The sequence below is a fragment of the Rhizomucor pusillus genome, assembly GCF_041956525.1.
Source record: "Rhizomucor pusillus strain CBS 183.67 unplaced genomic scaffold VTP01scaffold_4, whole genome shotgun sequence".
Classification (NCBI taxonomy): Eukaryota; Fungi; Mucoromycota; class Mucoromycetes; order Mucorales; family Lichtheimiaceae; genus Rhizomucor; species Rhizomucor pusillus.
The window spans coordinates 1,776,896-1,790,108 of record NW_027192146.1 but is presented as its reverse complement, the minus strand read 5'-3'; the positions used below and the strand labels follow the sequence as shown (position 1 = coordinate 1,790,108).

Genomic DNA, 13,213 nt, shown 5'->3' with positions numbered 1-13,213 from the left:
CACGGCATATGTTTGCATGCTCTTGCAGGTTCTGGGCTGTGATCTTGTCAGTGCGTCATGCAGACAGTATTGAGATTGGAAAGTATCAAACAGGCAGCTGATACGATCTGCCTCGCTGGTCCCTCAGATGATCGGCGGTTGATATGCAGTCAAAGAGATGAACCAGATGACAAAGCGTTGCGTAAGTACGAGAGCCTATATTTTGATCATTGTTTGCATATCGCCTGTTTACATCGACGTACAAGTCTCGGTTTACGGCGAGGAAGAGGATAGACTACAGTTGTGTTTCTCTCGAATCTATGGAACACTTCCGTCTTCAAAGAAATGCTCCATCCTACTATGCACGTATTGCGATATTTTTAGCTTGGATGGATTTTTTATGGCTATCTTGCTTATTTTGGATAGGGATTTGCAATAAATTTATATTTACATGGCAGTAATGATTGAGGGCTGGAAAACAATAGAGATATCATGATTTCATAGGCTTTTATTCGCATTCTTTCTATCCGAAGATCCTAGACCCAGCAAAGCTCCAAGATTTATTATCGAGGTTGCATAAATATTCCGGAATTCCCTTATTGATATGTGCAGGAGAGGGGTATCAAGTTTGGTGATTGCCCGTGTATTTAATTAGGTGGAGACCTGTTGATCATCGTACTTTGATCAATCAGGGCACTTTAGTCTGTTTAGTACAAATGACTGTGCAACCATCGTGGGGTGCGTTGAGAAGACCCTTATTTCAGGTATCACGACCTGAGGCATTGTATATTATACAGCTAAATCAAAGGAGCACATAACCCTCTTAGGAAAAGGCAAAGAAGGGACGTGTTTCCTTTGTTGAAAACACATGCTAGTTACACATATTGCTCGGTGCCGGCGGACGAGAGCACGCGGTTAGGAGAGAGAAAAAGAAGGAAACAAGTAAAAAAATGGTACGGGATATCGAATAGGAAGGTATCCGAGCTGTGAAAAACAGGGCGGGCGCACACGCATCATACAAACACGCAGAACTTGGATGAGCAAAATGCCCCTTATTTACACTGTTTCATTTCCAACTGCTGACGCTTCTTTCTGTTCTTTTTGAACTTTTGCATAAACCGGTACCTTTTCCCTTTTCCTAATATTTAACACTTTGCAGCCAGAAGAGCGCGGCAAAGTAAAAGAAAAACTTGCGATCCCCGGATTGGCTTGACATGCTCCAATGGACAGCATTCAGAACCTCATATACCAGGCCGCCGAATGCTTCGGCAACGGCAACCTAAAGGTAACAGACAGGGCATGCATACTCTGAACTGTTGGAAACTTATGTTCGAGTTTCTTATTTGGAATTTTCTGATAGACTTCCTATCAGTTGTACTTGAAGGCGCTGGACGTCGCGGTGCACGAACTTCAGCAAGTCGAATTTGTCGATCAATGTAAAGCAGGCACGACCTTTTGCATCCCAGATATTGGTGCTCATTTATTCACATTTTATAAAGATATCATCGCAATAAACAACTACAGCGACGTATTCGCTGTCGCTAAATCATGCCTGCAAAACGCTCAAGAAATCACCCTTCAATCCGCTACAAGAGCAAAAAAGCGACCAAAAAACCCACCGCCGCCTGTGCCTGTCAAACCATTGTCAATAAGCAGCAGTAAAAGCAGTAGCAGCAACAAAGTAAAGGAGCAACTGAATCAGAATTCCCCTGCACCGCCGTTACCTGCACGACATCCCACTGTGCAGCGTGCGCCGTCGCCAATCAACAGTGTGACACCAGTACCAAATGATAATACTGTATGGAAGAGTATCAAGCCTGTCGTATCGCCCTTGTTACCTTTCAAGAATCGATTGTTTGATAGTTCAGACGACGATGTCACAGTGTTTGAGGATGAAGATGAAGACATTCTTGATTTCGACAACGATGGTATGCTTTGCCTAATGCACGTAAGGAAAAAAAAATAAAAAAAACTCACTAATGCATGGTTGTGGATACAGAAAAAAGGGATGAATGTAAATCTCGACCTTCTATGCAACGACAAGCTTCTGTATCGACAATATCCACTGTCTCGTCCCAATTAACCGTCGTGAATCCACTTCAAGCAGTAAAGAAGGCTTTGCTGACGTTACCCATAGAAGGAAAGCAGGCAATTGTCGGCAACAGTGGCGTGAGTCAGGGAAACGAACAAGATGGTTTGATACTCATGGCCACCGGAGCAGTTGATCCGACATGCGTGACCAAGGCGCATACGTTTACTTTGGATGCTTTGACACCCGGAACCGCAACAACCGAGAATGTCCCTTCCATCCCACAACCACCATTGTTCATTATTTACAAATGCCTGCAGCAGAAACTCGACAGTCTGGAACATCGATCGCTCAGCGTTGCAGAGGTGAAAGCGTCACTTAACAAGGTGCGCAGTATTCACATGTCGGCGACAACTATACCGAGCATTCTTCAATTCAGCTCGGCACTGGTGGCCTATCAACTAACGTTAATCGACTCGGCTATCTTTCGGAACATCCAGCCAAAAACTCTCCTGTTGCATTCGCCAAAATCACCTCATCCAGCTATCGTTGCGTCTACGGATTTTTTCAACTACTTGACGAGAACAATAGAGCATTCGATTATTCTACAGCAAGAAGCCTCTGGAAGAGCTCAGCATATACACTACTGGGTCAAGGTTGCTAGTTGGTGCCATGACCTCAAAAATTTTCAGACCTTGAAGGCAATCATATCGGCACTTGGGACGCCGCCCATCCAAAGGCTGAAGCGATCCTGGGCTTTCGTTCCCAAAAAGAGTATGCATCGTCTGGAGGCTTTGATGCAACTCATGTCGGAAGAGTCCAACTATGAAAGATACCGTGAAAGGATTGATACCATCGTCAAAGCAGGCTTTGATCAGAATACAACTTTTCGCGAACCTATCATTCCGTTTCTTGGTGTCTTCCTTCACGATATGACGTATCTTGCGGCGTTGCCCAAGACTACCGCTGCAGCGAGCGATGCACGTATCACTGAGCTACTAGACACGTTCTCTAGCTTCCAAAAGCATCCACCGTATTCATCGGCACTGGCACCGATGTGCTTGAAAGATGTGTTAAAGAGCAGCAAGCAGCAGCGTAAACTTACGCTAATCGGTGGCGGCAGCAGCAATGGCGTGAAGAATGAAGAGGAGTCCAGTGTGGAAATGCAGCAGTGCCTTGCTACTCAGTATCTGGTAATAATCTTAGCGATGCATTCCAGAGATATTTTGTACCCGGAAAATAATGCAGGATTATCCGATATTAGTTGACACGAACCTGGGTTGGAGAAAAGACAGTGGACGAGTTGAGTCTAATCCGTGAACCTCCCAAGACAGCGAGAAGTTGCTCTGCTATCGAAACATCAGCACCGCCAAGCAACACCGTGCTGGTGCTTCCACCATCACCATCCGGTGTTACCGGCTCCCCGGAGCACTTGAATATTCCTTGGAGCAGATCGGGTAGCATGTCCGTCGCTAGTGGTTACAGCAGCAGCGTAGCTGGCGTTAGTACTCGACCGACTAGCCTGGAGGATAATCACAGCAGCAACACCAGCAGCAGTGATCTGGAGTTAGCTTTGGACGATAGGAATGGCATAGAGCGTGGTAAGAGCAACAGCGGCGGTTTCTGGTTCTTTGGCAGAAAAAGTATCGACCACTGCGACCAGCACAGCTCTACTGTCAGCAAACCAATCGTTGATAAGAAAAGACAACGTTTGTCGAGACACTTCTCTTTTGAAGATCTGAACGTCGGACGAAAGCAAGCCAATAACCTGACAACCATCTTTCGCAAAGAGATCTTTTGGCGGCAATCGTCCATGTCACAGTACTCTAGCAGCCCAGAGGAGTTAATGTCTCCTCCACATCCTCTTGAACCGCACCCATCCCTGTACAAACACGAACATCATATTGTCTAACCTGTATTCTCTTTGCCCCTACTTTCTGTCTCCTTTCTGACTTGCTCATGTTATTGGAATATTCTCCTTGTACATAACCCGCGCACAGCACATACATCTCTTTTTCCTCTCTCTGTTGAATAAGATGGCGATGTTTTTCTTTTCAGTCAACTATAATTGGCATCTATGCCAGAGTTGCATACGGGTATCTATACATGTATATGAGGATGAGAAAGAAATCATGATTTGCCGCTGTTGGTGTCCTCGCTGCTCTCTTTGAGTTGATCGTTCTTTTTGAATCCAGTTGCCACTACAAAGACTTCTGTTGACTTTTTTCTTGACGCATCCGGTTTTTCTTGTTTGACCTGATGAAACATTGTTCTGAGCTTCTGACGAAACTGGACTTCGTCTCCTCCCATGATGACCTTATGGTCATTTTTGTTAGCATCATTGAGAAGGGGCCAGACAATGGATTCAGTGTATTCTAGTACCTTTGCCACAAAAGCGCCGCCTGGTGCCAAAACACTTTCGGCAAACATCAATGCAGATTCGCATAGTTCCTTGTAACACAACCAAGCAGAGTAATGGTGAGATGCCCAATTTTATTTTCTACGGTTTGTTTTTCTTCTTACCATAGACCGGGCGTGATCAGCAAAATGGTTTCCAGTGAATGAAGGCGCCATATCTGAACAAACAAGATTGACAGGTCTTTGTTGCAATGTTGTTTGAATTTTACTTTGCACCTTGGCGTCCATAAAATCGCCCTTGATGATGTGCGCGTTTGGTATCGGATCAATCGGCAGCAGATCGACCGCGACAACCAGTCCAGTATCACGGACCTTCCGTGCAATCACCTGGGTCCATCCACCTGGAGCGGCGCCGCAATCAATGACAACATGGCCCTTTTTTAACAGTTTATATTTGGAGTCAAGTTGCAGCAACTTGAATGCGCTGCGTGCCCTGTATTGGTTGGCTTTGGCAGCTTTGACGTACGGATCCCGTGCTTGTCGTTGTATCCATCCTTTGGAAGATGTAGAGTAGCAGCAACGGAAAAACAATGTTTGCATGAGGAACAAAAAGGAAAACAAAGAGAAGGAAGATCTCCCCGCCAGTCGCAACAGGTCACGGAAAGGCCGACAAGCAAGCAATGGCGGGAAAAGCTCAGCGCTGGCAGGAGCCGCTCGCACGGTACTCCCGCCCGCCCATTCTTCACGCTTTTCTTCCTGTTCTCTCTTTACGCACTTGCTATCCTATTCCTTGTCAACATGCCGTTTGGTTTCTTTTCATCAGATTACAGCGATCAGGGTACCATGGACGATGGTTTGTACCGCGCGGAAGCTTTTACACGTGGCACACGTTCCTAATCGCTATGCAGGTAACTGGAAGTTCTGCGGCCTCGATCGTATGCAACGTCTCTATGCATTTGGCGCCTGGTAAATTACCAACTACATACAAAAAAGTTACGCATTCGGCAGCGGCTGATACACGTTTCCAGCTTTGTTATTGGCATGATCATATCTATCCTCGTAAGCATTGACACGTTTGATGTACAAAGTCCAGTATATTGATTATGCAATGTGCGCACAGTCAACATTGATGCTTCTGTCACTCAACGTCGCCGGCTTTGCGATTCTGTACAGTATCGGCAACCTTGTATCCCTTTTCAGGTACGGCGAATTGATAACAAACGAGAAGACTAGATCACCAACGGATCTGTGTCACCTTCATTACCCAGTTTGACTTTCATCATTGGTATTCCTAAACAACTAAAGACCATGTTTGCGCCTGGTGAGTAGAGAAGAGTAGAGTGGATTGGAAGGATACCGAGAAGTAGTAATTAATGCATTTACTGTCAGTGCGGTTCTGGGCTACCACTATATACCTTGGCCTTCTGGTCGTGACTTTGGTTCTGTCTATTCTGGTACGTCACGATGAATGGAAGAGGATTGCTGTAAACAGCTATTTGGCTAATAGCTATCCATTAGCTCAAAAACTTTGTCCTTTCCATCATTTTGGTCATTTGCCAGTTCTGTGCTCTGGTGTGGTATGCGTAAGTAATCTACGTCACTGGGAAAATTGCCTACAGAGTTTTAGATCAATATCTAATGTGAGCCCTTGCAACAGGGCGAGCTACATCCCTTATGGACGCGAGCTTATCCGTCGTGCCTTTGGAAGCTGCATCACATCCATTTAAACATCATTTCCTTGCCGATTATCCGCTCCATCCTCTATTCTCAACAATCGACATCGTCTCGGAAAACTTATGTACACGCATGACGAACTCCTCTATTTCCCTTGCAAATCTAAGACTCTTACCATCTTCTCCTTTGTAGTCTATTCTTAATCCAATATAGTTTGTAACCAAACCAATATTCCTTCTAACAGACAAAAAAATCTACGTTCACCGTAGAGCGGTCAAGACAAACTTCAAAGCAGTAATCATGGTTTATAAGCCATAAGGCAAAGTGTGGCCTTTCAGCCCTGCAATGACATTTTGTACACACATGCTAGCCATCCGTTCTCGTGTTTCGATAGTGGCGCTTGCTGTAGCAATGAAAAGAATGAGATTAGTTTTTCTCCGAATATGTATGTATCCTAGCACTTACCGATGTGAGGCAGGATAACGCAGTTGGGCAACTTGTACAGAGGATCAGAAGGCGGTAAAGGTTCAGGAGTGGTAACATCCAGACCGGCAGCTCCGACGAGTCCATCCTGCAATGCACGAGCTGTCATCGCAAGAAAGATTGAATATCGTTTCCCAGATCGAACAATGCACAGTCAAAATAAAACTTACTCAAATCATCTTGCTGCACGATACCACCACGTGCAGTGTTTACAAAAATCTATATCCAAAATCAAACGTAAGATCCTTGCAATCCTCTTTAAACAGAAGGGTCATACCGCCGTTGTCTTCATTTTTGAAAACTTTGCATAATCAAACAGTCCTTCTGTTTGCTGCGTCAAAGCACAGCACACAACGACAAAGTCGGACTCGGTCAAGAGTGTATCCAGCGAAGCAGTAAACTCTGCATTCGGCAGCCGTTGCTTCACTTCGGGCTTCTCGGATCGTCCCCAATACAAAGTTCTTGATATTCCAAAAGGCTGCAAACGATGTGCAACTGCTTCACCGATACGACCCATGCCTACAATTCCTAGCGTCTTGTTCGTGAACTGCGATCCACAAAGCCAGGTAGGTCGCCTTGCTCCCCACTGGTTATTTCATTCCTTTAGCTATCAGCGGCGTCGCCTTTCGAGATATGATGTATCCATATACCTCTCCGTTGGAAACGGCTAACATCCCCTAGTGAAGATTCCACGTTGAGCCGAACCGTAACCATGGCATATTCACAGTCAAAAATTCTCATACTTCTTTTAATCGTCTGGCAGCTGCAAGTGTGAGCAATACCGTGAGATCAGCCGTCGCATCCGTCAAGACATCAGGAGTATATCCTAGCAGGATATTGCGCGACCGCACTGCTTCCACATCAATGTGGTCATATCCAACACTCATAGTGGCAATCACTTTGAGCTGTGGTCCTTTTGATTGATTTAAGAACATAACCTTAGCTGATCTCCCCCCTATTGTCCTGCATTTTATATTATATCGTGATGGTACCTGCAGCGTCCAGCAACTCGTTATCAATTCGATCCGTCAACAGGCAGATAAGCGCATCGGCACCTAGCCATTGTTGTAGCAGAAGCCTTTGTTATTATTGGAAAGAGAGGGACATACCGGCAACTTGCTTCAAGAGCTCTTGACGCGGCATGACACAATCTTGTTGCCATTGCACCAAGTCATAATTTTGACTTTGGAGCAATGCCTGTGCTTCAGGGGGCAGAACGCGAGTGACAACGACTTTGGGTGCCATTTTACTTGAAGGGAGTACAGCAGCGAAAAGGATAGCAGACGCGTCCTCTAGCGCATTTCATAGGTCCCACCACCAACCTTATCCGGAGAGTATTCTCGGAATTGCCCGAACGATCAATTCATTGTGTATCCACTATATTACACTTTTTCCCAAAAGTAATGTCGCATTTTGTGAAATTTTTATAATACATTTTATACAGCAAAAGGGCAAATTGCAGCGAAAAGGTGTACACTCTTTCCATAGATTAAATTCGTCATCCTATGAAAACCTGTTTCGCATTCTCCCAAGTGTGGATGTCGCATTGTCCAAAAGTCGATTTCGCAGCGCTGACAAACCAGTCGCATCTCCCGTTACATAGCTTAGCACCTCCAAAAGTATATAAAGCATGTAAACATGTTTAGACCAGCTTTCCTCCTTCCTGCCACATCGTGCGGTTGAAATTTCAGATTACAAGATAAGCATCCAGCTTTTTATGAAGATGGGCAAGGCAATGCTGTCGACGAATATGGTAGACTTGAGCCCATGGACTATGTCGTCGACGAAGAGCAGTATGCTCTTGAAACGCTAAGTTTATACACGCAGTATTTGCGTAATCGAACTCGCGAGAGCGATGGCCGATCAGACGCCATGCAGATTGATGACGTAAACAAGGATGTGGACGTTCGCATGAGAGAAGCGTCGATTAAGCGGGTGTACGCGCTCTACACGGATCAGGACAAAGTCAGATTTTTCAAACTGATGTTTGAGAAAGTTCTGAGTGCCTCAGCTGCCGCAAAACAGTTAGGTATCCATGTCCGTACAGCTCAAAGATGGGCCAAACAGTATGAGGTGAATCCGGATAGCATACTCGCGAAGCGTAAGAAGAATGGTCGTCCGCGTATCCTTGGTGAAGAGCATAAGAAGGTCATTCTAGAGTACGTCGATGAGAACCCTTCGGTTGTCTTGGAGCAGTTGATGGAGCGACTGCTTCAGAGGTTTAAATGGCTCAAAGTCTTTAAGAGTACCGTTTATGACTTCGTGAGGACGCAGTGCAATCTGTCACATGAAAAGGCCCGGTTTCAGACTGTAGACAGGAACAGTGGGGCCAAGATTCAAGAGCGTCTTGACTGGGTTCGCAAATGGGAGGGAACCGATATGGACTTTAGGACTAATTGTGTCTTCCTAGTTGAGTCTGCCTTCCATGTCAACATGAAGCGCAGTATGGCCTGGTCAAAGAAAGGTTCGCCTGCAATAGTCACGGTGCTCAAAACATGAGCGCAGATAACCACCATTTTGGGCGCGATCTCTGCCTCAGGTCTAATTAACTGCAGCCTGAGACTGCCACAGCCACCAGCCAAGAAGCGAAAGCGAGGAGGCTGTGCTGGGTTTATGAGCACAGGGACAGTAACAGGTCATTCATTACCTAAGCTTCTTGAAGGCCACAATGGATGAGATGGACTGGTATCCGCACATGAAGGGCCGCTACCTCTCACGATAAATCGATGACATACGATGGCGGGTTGCGGTATGAGATCACGGGTGACAGATAGATAGGATACACATTTCAACACACAATGAGAAAACGAGTAACAGGTATTCAATAAGTGTCATTCTTTTCCTATAATATGTTCTTAATGCTCACCATCTGAACTATGCACCGCGGCTTGCATGCACTTGGCGGGAGGAGCTCGGCATGGCTTTGTCACATTTCTAGACAGGTTTGTGAAATGCGTCAACTAATGTCGTTTATTAGCGTCACGCTTAGCTCCGCAAGTCCGCCAAATGCATCTGCAAAATGCAACTTTATTTTTCGGAAATACAGTATACCAGCCCTCCACGCTGCTTTTGCCATTTCAAACAAACTTTTCATTTCCGTGGCATGGAATATTATTGTTATTCTTGGCAGAATCTTACAATATGTATGGTATCTAAATAGTAGTGGAAGAGAAAAAAAAAAGGGGGGATGGAAAAAGCAAATTTGCGGCTAATGATGTTAGCAGAATGTAGAGCTAGAAATATCTTAAATCGGTTTCAGTAAGCACTCGTAGTTGTCGTCGTGCCAGGAGCAGGAGTTGTAGGCGTCAATCCTTTTTCAGACATGATCTCCTTCATGATGTATAGTTGATGGGTAGTGTCTTGTATCTGCTTTGAAATGCTTGACAATGCATCTTCACGTTCTTTCAAAGCATCGTATAAATGCTCGATATCCTGGGCACAGCTGCCCAGTTGTTCCTGAAGATCTCTAGTCTCGGCTTGAACATGCTGATTAGCACCCTCCAGCTGCGTAATCTTTTGACGAGCATCAGATATTTCCGTGGATGGCGTGCTAGCAGAAAGAGCGTCTGCTAGTTGTGCTTGAAGATCGGCCATCTTGAGCGTGTTTTCTTTTACTTGGCTTTCAGCGTGGGTAGCGCGTTCGTAGAAATGTTCCAAATCTTGCAAAGCACGCTCATGAGCATGTTGTGCTTCCTGTGCACGGTCCTGTGCCTCGCGTGCACGCTCTTCAGCAGCCTCGCGCGCCGCGTGATCGTGCTGCGCTGATTTGTTCAGTTGCTGCAACTGTCGCTTTCGATTTTCGTTGTCTGCCAGCACGGCTGCTAGTTTTTCTTCCAGATTAAGCGTATGCTGGCTGGATGGGTGGACCGGTCCAGAAGTTTCTAGGGCTAAGAGCTTGGATTTGAAGTACGCGGCTTCTTGCAACGACGCTGTGCGCATCCTGTCACTTTGCTTAATCTTTTCCTCCATCGCCTCATGTGCTGCGTTGCCTTGGATAGCAGCCTTGACACGACGCACTTCAGACTTGAAAGAAATCAGCTTCTCAAAGAGCTCAAAATTAATATTGTCGCTCATATCCATCAGCAGAGTCTCATCTGCATCCGCTCCACGTTGCTCGTCCTCGTTTCTGGCAACGCGCATTCTGCGGGCAATGGATACTTCGCTGCGCCACCATGGTTCCATTTTCTTCATATTGCTAATTATGGCTTCTTTCGCTCTGATTTCTCGAACCAATGCTTCCAATTCGCCGGGGTCTACATCGGACGTCAACGTATCGGCAGGGCTGGGCTGAGATTGCGGTGAGAAACTGCGCTTCGTCGTGTCAACTTGAAGGTGTTGCTGCAAGTCTGGCCGAGCTGTTTGGTACATGGAAACAGCAATAGTTTGACGCAAGTTCGCGTTGTTGGACTCTCGAGGCGGACGAGGAGGTCGCTGGGAAACAGGCGACGACAACGGAGCTTGCAAAGAGGAAGGAAGATGGTTGTTGCCAGGGACCGAACCATCAAGCTCTGGATGTGTCGGTGATAATGTTCGGACTGTTGCATTTGCGTCGACGACAGCGCTGTTGGTTTCTGGTTGTGCTTGTCGACGAGTCGATGTGTCCTCGCTGGAGTTTGCTAGAGGTGAGTTAGCACGAGGACGTTTTAGAGCTGCCTCAGGGATCATAGACATGTGCCTAGGAGGACGCGAAGGAGATGTTGCACTCGGGTTGCTCTATAAATCATACACAAACACTAAGGAACAGGCTCTAAATCATGTAAAAAACAACAACAACAACAATTTACCGGAGCGGCAGCATCTGGATACAGCGACCTATGCCGGCTCGTGTTCTGAGGAGAAGGAGGGTTGCTCTCCCGTACAACAGGAGGCGATCCTGTTCGCGGAACAGGTGATTCTCGTTGCGCTTGGCCCACATGGGAAGGCTTCTGCGGGCTCGGCGTTGGAGATGGATTTCGAAGGGTATCAGATTCCACAGTGGCAGCCGGCGATGGTTCGCGTTGCTGTGGATGAGTCTGGACTGGCTCTTGCTGCGATGGAGGCTGCTCTGGAGGATAGCTGATCTTGGCTATAAATCATCTAGGTAAGAACCAATGCCAAATACTAATAGTTGTTAGCAATGCCTACCAGTATCAAGTATATACACCGCATGCTCGTCTAATCGACCTGAAGATGCTTCACCGCCGACAGAAACAATCCGTTCACCGACGGCTGTGAACGTCAACTCGTGACGTGGTGAAGGTCCAGGACCCATATTCTGGAACCTGTACCATCTTTGACCTAATATGCTATCAGCATTGATTATGCTAACGCAGTATATTTATCGTACCTCTGAACTTGAATGCACATAGGTCGCCCAAGTCTTGTCCATCAGGTCCACGTCCGCCAAAAACATACAAAACATCGTCCACAAGAGCGGAAGCACAACCTTCGCGAGGGATAGGGATAAAGCCAATGGCAGGCACTTGCATCCAGTATCTCGAATGCAAATCGTAGCACCATATATCATTGTACAAGTGGTCGCCATCAGTACCACCAAATCTGTTCGCGCAGCCATTTAGTATTTAAAGGAGAAATCTTAAAAACCAATGCTTACATGTAAAGCTTGTTCTCAAAAATTGCAGATACATGTCCTGATCTGCCAGCAGGACCGCGGTTGTTTGATGCTACATGTTCCCAGCGAGGAGCGACTGGAACTGATCAAATAGACCATACTTGTCAGCATATCAAATGTATCAGCCCTTGATTACATGCGTTGACTTACATGTATTTGTATTGAACACAAACATGTCATCTAGATAGCGACCAGCGCGTTGACCACCCCAAATGTACAAGCAGCTGCCTGCAGCAGCAATACAGTGCCCCGATCTTTCGACTGGTAATGAATCGTTTACCATCTGTATGCGTGACCATTGCCGCGTATCTACAATATACAATGGTTACGATGAAACCTTTCATAGAAATCAGATTTTCGCCCCCGTACTTGTATTCAACACATAAAAGTGAGGATCCCACTTTTCGCCAGGCACGCTGGGTTCGCCACCATATACTATTTTTAATTAAGTTAGATATTGCATCCACGTGGTTTTCATCGGTAAAAAATAGATCGATCGTACATAAAACAAGACTGTTGACACTCATAGGAGCCATTACCGGGAATAAGCGAGGCGAGGGTACATCTCCGGTAGTACAGATGCTTGTGGTGGACATATTGTCTAGATTTTCGATGCATCAAACATTAAAACTAAATGACCTCACATGAAACGCCGCAAACATGTCAGAAAGGTAGTCCTTACTTGTATCTATGAAAAATAAATCCTTCTTCGGTTTGCTGTGGATGCCCCCAAAGATCAGAATCGATTCCTCGAGGGGCAGCGCCGTTGCTGCGTGGCCGTGTCGTGGTAGTAAGCTCGAGGCACCTCCTAGCTTCCGTTGTGACCACGGGTATGCAGAGCCTTTATCTACGTGGTTCTTTGTCAATTTCGAGAAAAGCGACATGTCGAGATGATGAAGATCCTGCTAGGTGATTCGGTCGCAGAAAAACTAGAAAATGAAAGTACACGCTCCGTAGCAGCAGGTTGACTAGAGTCGAGCGAATAGTATCGAAGTGGAAGGAGTGGACTGGGGGCTTTCAGGTACAGTAAGGTTCGTATGTTGAGTTGTAAAGTCGATAGGTGACCCAACAAGACAAGA

The 13,213-nt window shown here is 46.1% G+C and overlaps 6 protein-coding genes across 6 annotated transcripts; 3 read left to right on the top strand and 3 right to left on the bottom strand.

The window, feature by feature from the left end:
• Positions 1-1,201: 1,201 nt before the first annotated feature.
• On the top strand, positions 1,202-3,920 carry VTP01DRAFT_8053 (uncharacterized protein; the record flags this gene model as incomplete). The annotated part of the gene is made up of 5 exons (XM_069387133.1): positions 1,202-1,264; positions 1,340-1,415; positions 1,479-1,907; positions 1,979-3,201; positions 3,273-3,920. 5 exons carry the CDS (start codon positions 1,202-1,204, stop codon positions 3,918-3,920), a joined length of 2,439 nt encoding a protein of 812 aa, XP_069242518.1.
• A 218-nt stretch (positions 3,921-4,138) lies between these two features.
• VTP01DRAFT_8052 (uncharacterized protein) lies at positions 4,139-4,966 on the bottom strand (the record flags this gene model as incomplete). Its single annotated transcript, XM_069387132.1, has 3 exons — positions 4,139-4,324; positions 4,391-4,459; positions 4,532-4,966. The coding sequence occupies 3 exons, from the start codon at positions 4,964-4,966 to the stop codon at positions 4,139-4,141; spliced, it is 690 nt and encodes a 229-aa protein (XP_069242517.1).
• Positions 4,967-5,164: 198 nt separating this feature from the next.
• On the top strand, positions 5,165-6,093 carry VTP01DRAFT_8051 (uncharacterized protein; the record flags this gene model as incomplete). The annotated part of the gene is made up of 8 exons (XM_069387131.1): positions 5,165-5,219; positions 5,275-5,332; positions 5,395-5,425; positions 5,487-5,566; positions 5,635-5,687; positions 5,756-5,820; positions 5,885-5,949; positions 6,024-6,093. The coding sequence occupies 8 exons, from the start codon at positions 5,165-5,167 to the stop codon at positions 6,091-6,093; spliced, it is 477 nt and encodes a 158-aa protein (XP_069242516.1).
• A 252-nt stretch (positions 6,094-6,345) lies between these two features.
• On the bottom strand, positions 6,346-7,768 carry VTP01DRAFT_8050 (uncharacterized protein; the record flags this gene model as incomplete). The annotated part of the gene is made up of 8 exons (XM_069387130.1): positions 6,346-6,443; positions 6,506-6,625; positions 6,694-6,742; positions 6,801-7,109; positions 7,174-7,200; positions 7,267-7,436; positions 7,516-7,578; positions 7,633-7,768. The coding sequence occupies 8 exons, from the start codon at positions 7,766-7,768 to the stop codon at positions 6,346-6,348; spliced, it is 972 nt and encodes a 323-aa protein (XP_069242515.1).
• Positions 7,769-8,290: 522 nt separating this feature from the next.
• VTP01DRAFT_8049 (uncharacterized protein) lies at positions 8,291-9,022 on the top strand (the record flags this gene model as incomplete). Its single annotated transcript, XM_069387128.1, has 1 exon — positions 8,291-9,022. The coding sequence occupies one exon, from the start codon at positions 8,291-8,293 to the stop codon at positions 9,020-9,022; it is 732 nt and encodes a 243-aa protein (XP_069242514.1).
• A 756-nt stretch (positions 9,023-9,778) lies between these two features.
• On the bottom strand, positions 9,779-13,018 carry VTP01DRAFT_8048 (uncharacterized protein; the record flags this gene model as incomplete). The annotated part of the gene is made up of 9 exons (XM_069387127.1): positions 9,779-11,236; positions 11,308-11,588; positions 11,648-11,800; positions 11,850-12,061; positions 12,117-12,216; positions 12,285-12,443; positions 12,504-12,569; positions 12,637-12,735; positions 12,817-13,018. The coding sequence occupies 9 exons, from the start codon at positions 13,016-13,018 to the stop codon at positions 9,779-9,781; spliced, it is 2,730 nt and encodes a 909-aa protein (XP_069242513.1).
• Positions 13,019-13,213: the final 195 nt, after the last annotated feature.